Source organism: Scleropages formosus, chromosome 7 (assembly GCF_900964775.1).
Source record: "Scleropages formosus chromosome 7, fSclFor1.1, whole genome shotgun sequence".
Classification (NCBI taxonomy): domain Eukaryota; kingdom Metazoa; phylum Chordata; class Actinopteri; order Osteoglossiformes; family Osteoglossidae; genus Scleropages; species Scleropages formosus.
This window is the reverse complement of record NC_041812.1, coordinates 10,541,320-10,549,041: the sequence shown is the minus strand read 5'-3', so window position 1 is coordinate 10,549,041 and position 7,722 is coordinate 10,541,320. Positions and strand designations below refer to the sequence as shown.

At 47.9% G+C, this 7,722-nt stretch overlaps 1 protein-coding gene across 1 annotated transcript; it reads right to left on the bottom strand.

Annotated features, from left to right (window-relative positions):
* Positions 1-522: 522 nt before the first annotated feature.
* Positions 523-6,240, bottom strand: LOC108937580 (mitogen-activated protein kinase kinase kinase 8-like). The gene is made up of 7 exons (XM_018757596.2): positions 5,947-6,240; positions 4,660-4,830; positions 3,628-3,889; positions 2,896-3,002; positions 2,601-2,753; positions 642-888; positions 523-551 (listed from the first exon to the last, which is right to left on the bottom strand). Exons 1-7 carry the CDS (start codon positions 6,238-6,240, stop codon positions 523-525), a joined length of 1,263 nt encoding a protein of 420 aa, XP_018613112.2.
* Between the last annotated feature and the right edge of the window lie 1,482 nt (positions 6,241-7,722).

Here is a 7,722-nt window from a genome sequence, read left to right as displayed (position 1 = left end):
GTAAGATAGTTTGTGCAGGGCTACAGCGACGCTTCCCAGGGTTATTTCTTATTTATTCTGTGTGATTCCCATTTCCAGCACGATGAATAAAACTGTCACTACGAAAAATCATTAACAAAAAAAAAAAAAAAAAAAAAAAAAATCTGCTTTCTGGCCACACACACAACTTGTTTTTAAAGTTGTTCTTCATGTGTGAAGTGCTGCTTTGGACCCCGTGAGTGAAATCACAGGAAGCTATAAGCAGGCGCCGGTGACGTTTACACTCGACTCATGTGTCTCTTATCTCATCTTGGTGTGTTTCGTCCCTCAAGCACCAGGGCTACTGGGACGGCCAGGACCTCCAGCTCTGTGAAGGACAGCTGTCCCCACCCCTTCCACCCATCGTCTCTGGCTTCAACCGTAGCCTGAGGCCGGCGGTGTGCGCAGGGGGGCGTAATCGTCGCCCAGAGAGTCCAGCTCAGCAAACAGGGAGTCCTCGTCCTCTGTCCTCGTCATCGTGAAGTCCTCATATCCTCATCATCCTCATGTCCTCATGGTGGACAGGGAGAAGTCTACAGGAAAAAGAGTGGACAGAACATCAAAGGGTCAACCGTGAACTTACCGTGGTACACTGTCACACAGCTGGTTGTAATGGTCTGTACCTTTAAGAGTGTCACACAGTTGGCTGCGCTGCTGTCCCGGGTGACGGGACCCCTCTCCAAGGACCGAGTCGAGGCTCCAGCAGCGGGGGTGCTGCTCCCGCAGGGGGTGGAGGGCCTTGTCGCGCAGGAGCCGCTTTGCGGTGCCACGCTGCCCAGGGTGCCTCTCCAGAGCAAGCTGCAGAAAAGAGCGCATTGCAGGGCTGCAGTCGTCCGCGATGTCCTCCAGGGGTGGCGCCTGCTTGTGGATCTGCAGGGAAGAGCAGCATGCACTTACCCTAGTACTGAAGGTAAAAAGATACCCCGCACTGTGACTTTTTCTAGTGGACTCCATGCTTTAGTGGACTTTCATCCATTAGTTTCCATCTCCATGGTCATGAGAAAGGGACACGCTCTCTTTTACGACGTGAATGAAAAGAAATCTGTCTTTATGGGTTCACAAGTGCAGCACCGTCCTCTTCTGTGGAAATTCCTACAATTCAGACATCAAACCTCAGTCCAGGAAACCTAGATAATTTGCAGAGTTAAAAATAGCGCTTACATTTATTAAACTTTTTATTTTATTTTATTTTATTTTTGGAAGCAATCAGCACAAAACCAGGATAACAAGTTACAGTGTTTCTCAGAAGTGAAGCAACCACTGTCCAAGTCCATTGTCCAAAAAAAGCATCCAGAGCACCTGAGCCATCATGCAGATGAAATTATTTGCACAGTTATTAAAATTCATCAGGAAGATGTGCCATAGACCATAATTTTTAGTTATCAAGTTTTACTAATAATTTACTATTAAGATGAATAAATAAAACTCAAGTCTTTGATTTCAATGTAATTTCAATGCAATTTTGAACAGACTGATTTTCCATTTAATAAAATATTTAAATATACTGAAATCCCCCTACATACTGACATCCCAAGTAACCTCCAGTAGTACACACACACATCTTCTGAACCGCTTGTCCCATACGGGGTCACGGAGCCTAACCCGGCAACTCAGGGCATAAGGCCAGAGGGGGAGGGGACACACCCAGGACGGGACGCCAGTCCGTCGCAAGGCACCCCAAGTGGGACTTGAACCCCAGACCCACCAGAGAGCAGGACCCGGTCCAACCCACCGCACCCCCTCATCCCTCCAATAGTAACGCAACATTTATATTATATGTATAATCTGTGCATTAATCATGTATATTTTCCAGCTGCATCCTTGTGTTAAGAATCTGAGAAGTATGTTGTTCTTTTTTGCGCTGCATTTGCGGTCAGTGGAGAGGGTAAGATTTCAGCGGAACTGCCCACTGCTGGGTTGTCCTGCTTTCCATATACACACTGATCTTTCAAACACCACGGTAAGAAATTGCTGCATTCTGTGCACAATTTATCATTAATTATCTAGTTAAATTATGTTTGTAATCTGTTAATATGCACATTTTTACACATTACCAGATAAGTTAGAGTTTAATGGTCATAACTGACTTGTCATAGTCAGAGTATGGTCATAGTTTTTTTTTTTTAATTTATTCATTTATTCATTACTCTTTTTTTCATTTGTTTGACACTTCTCCAAATCAACTTAGTGTGAGATTTGTATACTGATTGAGCCTTTTTTACAGCAGGGTACTTTTACTGTATTGATTCACAGTGTCATAATCAGCAGGAGTGGGATTTGAATCCAGGTCCTTTGATTGCAAGCCACTGGGAAAATCAGCTCTGTTACCTGTTATTAGTAAATGCTAACATGCACACACACCATCTGAAACCGCTTGTCCCGTACGGGATCGCGGGGAGCCGGAGCTTAACCCAGCAACACAGGACGAAAGGCTGGAGGGGGAGGGGACACACCCACGCTAACATGCTGATGCTGGAAATAATTCTAACATCCAGTTATCATAGTAGATATTAGATGTGAGGTCGTACAGAGGAAGTGCACCTTGCAGGAACTGTTATTTACCAGTCACAGAAGACACCTACTATGTAGAGGTAGGAGGGGTAGGCGGGCCGGGGGTATCTTCTGACCCAGGGCGGGTAGCCAGTCTGCATGTGGATGATGGTGGCCCCCAGGCTGTAGATGTCAGCCTTGGTGTTGTGACCCCTGCAGACGACCACCTCTGGACTCATATACATCTGCGGACAAACGGAGCATCTCGGTAAAGCGGAGAATCCCTCGGGGACGGCCTGCCGGAGAGGTGCGCTGAGGCCAACGCACGCCAGAGGTTCTTAGAGTTTGCTGCATGTTCTGTCCATACCCCCCTGCTGTGGGACTCACCTCCGTCCCTCGAAAGTCCTTTGGATAGAAAATGTCCCCACTCATTTGCACCGAGAGCCCAAAGTCCACCAGGACTGCTTTGGAAGACATGAGGACAATGTTGCTGGCTGCCGAGGAGAGACGGAGCGAAATTTAGAGCGCAGACAGTCGGAGGTCCGAAAGTGTCCTAGTGGTGTGAATACGTTTGAGGAACAGAAAATCGCAGCGGATTCCTTTTACACTCATTCAGTTGAACATCCCATTTGTCCAAGGTTACTGTCTAATAATCAACTTTACAGTGATTTACCCATTTATACCACGGAGTAATTTTTACTCTGTCAGCTCAGGATGAGTACCTCGATCAAGGGTGCTACAGCAGGAGCAGGGATCGAATCTGGGTCCCTTGGTTATCAGGCAGCAGCTCTAACCACTACACCACCTGCCGGCCACCTGCTTCTCCTCCCGCCTTGTAGTTAATGTGGTCGAGTTGGACACCTCAGAGCAGGGCGAAATGCTCACTGCAGGAATTGACTGAAGGATTCATATTATATCATATGTCCATTACTACAATGTGAGTATTATAGAACGAACAATGAACGTTTTTCCGTTTCAACTAGTTTCCTCTGGCAGGTTCTGTCCGAACCACACGTAGCACGTGCGAACTCAGCGGTTGTTCGTGCTTGATGTCTAGCATGGTACACCTAAACAGCAGTAAAGGTGAAAGAAGGCCCCCCATGACCCATTTCAGCGTACGCTTGGTGTCGTGGTGGATGACTCGGCGGCAGTGCAGGTAGTCCAGGGCCCCGAGGATCTGCTTGGTGATCCAGATGATCTCCGTCTCCCTCATGGGTCCCCAGGTGTCCAGCTTCTCCTGCACGGAGCCCCCTTCGGCAGCCTCCATGAACAGGTGCACAGTCCCGTTCCAGAGCACGGCGCCGTAGAGCTGCGCCACGTTCGTGTGCCGGAGACGGGCTTGGATCTCCACTTCGGATGATCTGAAGTCCTTCAAAGGTATCTGCCGACGTGCACGGGCCAAACGTTGAATGTCTTATGGTTTTTCATTTTTTTTAACTCCTGAAGTAAATGGCAACTTAACTGTGCCAGATGATAATCAGTTGCTGTTTATTCCCATACAGTTGATCAGCACATGACCGAACCTCAGGCGACTGAATGCTGGAATGGCTGGACAGTCCAGTGCATCATGATGCTGTTTTTTTAAATACACTTACCAGAATTTTCAAAAAATGGGAAAAATGTCATAAGCGTAACAAAAATTGCTTTTTGAAAATCACTTGTTTCAATATTTCAACCAATTTACTTTACATATTATTATAAATAAAATTATAGATGGGGATCTGGTAAGGAATTGTAGTAATTGACACCGTGCCACCTTCCAACACGGCATAATGATCATTATCAATTTTTGGTTTGTTAATCAGCAAAATGAAACCCGAATTGTTAAATATATAGATATGTAAATAATGATTTAAATATTGAAGTCTTTTCCATGCATAAAATTCATAATATATGTTAAATTGAACAATATGTAAGTATTTAATAATAATAAGATTACTGTCCATTTCAAATTATTTTTAAAAAATCACATATCAGATATATCAGAATGACTTGTCGGTCAAATGACTGCATGGCCAGACCCCCCCCCCCGAGCGAGGATTAATTGTAAATGTGAGAGTCTAAGCTGCTCATTGAAGCAAGTCCAGCTCCACCAGTTTCCCATAATTCCTCACGTTCGCAGTCGCAGAGGTGTTCGATGGTATTACTGACCAGCTTGCAGGCCATTCGCTTGCCCGTCTCTGTATCCTGTGCCAGGTGGACTCTTCCGAAAGTCCCCTTGGGGACATGGCCCCGCCAGGGGTTCCGGAAGGTCGGCTTCCACGGAAACAGGAACACATCTGAGTTGATGCGGTACCGCCCCTCCTTCGGGACCAAGTCAGCCTGCGTGGAAACGGGAGCGACTGAAGTTAGCGCCATCCCGGCGTGACCGTTGACCGCTGGCCAACCACAGAGCACCACAGCGAGCGCCTGAGAGGTGCACGTTCTGAGCAGCATCGCTCCCTCTCGAGGGCTTCATCGAGATCAGCGCCGCAGCTACACTTTTATCTGCCATTCGCATCAGTTCCCCCGGCAACCACTCCCAGCCTGCGCAGCGGCACAGAAAAACACACTCGCCATCGTAGGGGTTCCATGTGACTGCGGCGCACCGAGGAGGCGGAGGCGAAGAGCCAGCAGGTGGGCAGCACTCTGAGCAGAGCTACATAGACAGCGAGGAGGAAAACCACAGCTCAACTTCCCCAAAGGCTGCAGAGAACAGCATGCGCGCACACACACACACACACACACACACACACACACACACAGAGTTAGCCCTGCTGTAAGGAGGGCAACAGGTTGTGAGAATTAAAGCAGCTCCATAAGAGCAGTGACTCTGAAATTATCTTGTAAAAATTCATTGATGATGGAGGGATTCAGGATTGTCACGTTCACGCCCACAACTCATTCGACAGCACCTGACTCTAGTTCAGCACCTACCCTTTAAAAGACACAACTCAGAGACCTTTGCAGAATCTCGTCAGGGACAACCGCCCTTTCTCGCGACTCTTCGTTCACAAGCATCGCTAGCTCTTCGTTCACGTCCTCCGGTTTCTGACTCTTTGCTTTGTTTCCCGACCACGTCCACGGATCCTCATTCCTGTCCCGTTCGCCGTTCGACCGACCCTTCGCTAATTCCTCTGACCTCGCCCATGGATCTTCGCTCTGACCCTGACCGCCGATCGACCGACCCTTCGCCTCTCCCCAACACCGAGAACTTGCCTCATCCATCGCCTCCGGACAAACGACGCCGCACTTGGGTCCAGCCGTCCCAGGCCCCTATGTTTCATGTGACAATGATAAATTTATTTATACATTTCTAAAGTTAAAACGTACGTCAATTAATACAGGTAGGTGTGGAACTGAATGCAAACAGTAACTTAACTATTTGAAAGATGTTCCCCATACCAACGGACAGTCCTCAGTCCCCAGTGAAGGACAAACACATCCTGGTGGACCCACCTTGTTCAGCAGCACTCCCGTCTCTCTGGCCAGGTGTGCGAGGGACTCTGTCTGTCCATTAGAAATCAGGTTGACAAAGTAGAGCAGGTCGAAGACAGTCCCATAGGTGACGCCGTCCATCCACTGGATTCCCGCCACGGGTTTCCTGCCTCCCAAATTCTGAGTCTCCCCTTGGTCAACCGTGTCCCCCTGAGAGAGGCGCTCTTCCCGCGATGCCCCTTGCTCCCCAAGGGGATGACACGTGTCTACCACGTTGATGATCTCTGTGTCCACTGGGCTGAGGAGAAGGTCCATCTCGCCGGTGGCGGCACCTGCAGCAGGTCCCTGACTGGCTGTAAGTGGAGGAGGTTGGGGAGGAGACTCCATCCCATGTCAAGGTGTAGCTGTACACTGAAGAAGCACCGGCCCCTCCGTCGCTCTTTCTCACCCAGAGGTGGAGCCTCTGCTGACAAACCATCTCCTGTTCACTGCATTTCACTTGTTCTGCTGGGGTGAAAAACACATATGACACATGAATTAAGAGTATAAACACTGTGGTAGTCAGGACAGTCCTCATGACGTCCAGGGCTCAGATGCAGTTAAACAGCGAAAAAAGATTAAAGCTGCCGTTACTTGTTATGTCCAGTAAGATGTGGTATTTTAAATATGATTTGTTTACTCTGAAGGCTGATTTACCAGGTTGTTCCTACACTCCGTGCACTTTATTACAGTGTCGAACAGCAGCCGGTCAAGTCCCTCATAAGCAGGTGGACATCGTCTACAACTAACATCGTAATAATATTGTAGCAGCACTGCGGTAATACTCTGATAACGTCATACGAACGCTGTAAGAACAATGTAACAACACTATAAGTCACATTTACACTAGCAACACTGATAACACTGAAATAACACTGCGGCAAGTCTGTAATCATGCTGTAACTGCGAAACAACATTAGAATAAAACTGACAACTTCTGAGTTTTTGCTCCCTGTTCTCCATGAATACGCTTTGAGGGAATCGATAATGAGCGATTTTTTATTTTGTCTCCATTACAGCAACATTTGAGCTGATTTAGAAAGTCTCTGTGATGTTTTATTTGTTTGCTTGCTTGTTTGTTTTTGTGATTTTGGGCAGAATGCAGGGGGCTCAGGGCACCATAGCAGCTGTTATCTAGAGGATTGAGGGTGGAGTTTGGGGGTACCGTGGTAAGTCTCATTGTCTTCAGCTTTGGGACAGTTGCACTTGTTTGGATGCAACCCCTAAATGCATAGAATCAAGATGTGTCACAAGGAGAGTGGAATCATTTCTATTGTTTTTCTCCCCTCTCTGATCGCTGGCCAGGTCAGCAGAGGAAAGATCTAGAGCCAAAGAGGGAATTTCCACAGGTTGCATTTCGTGTCTCAGGTCCACCACCCAGGAGAGGGGATGCACGTCTGACAGGTTTCACAAGAAGGCGTTGGCGTGTTTTTCCAGCCCTGTTGTTGTTGTGCTTCACTGTGGTCCCCAGGAAATGCCCCAGTTCAGACCGAGTGGGCGGAGTGTGTCCCACCAAAGAGCCTTTCTGCAAAGATGGGCATGTGATGTCACATGCACCCGTCAGCAGGTCCAGATCCCATGGTGCCTTAGAGAAGCTGGGTGATGCCGCACAAATACTGACCGCATGCCGCTGCTGCTCTTACAGTAAGACCCATCTGTGCAGCAGCTGAGCGAATCACACCCCATCACTGTCGACAAAAGGATAGCTCAGTTATTCCATACAGTAGAGGTTTCTGCAGAGAGTTGCTGCCTTTCAAA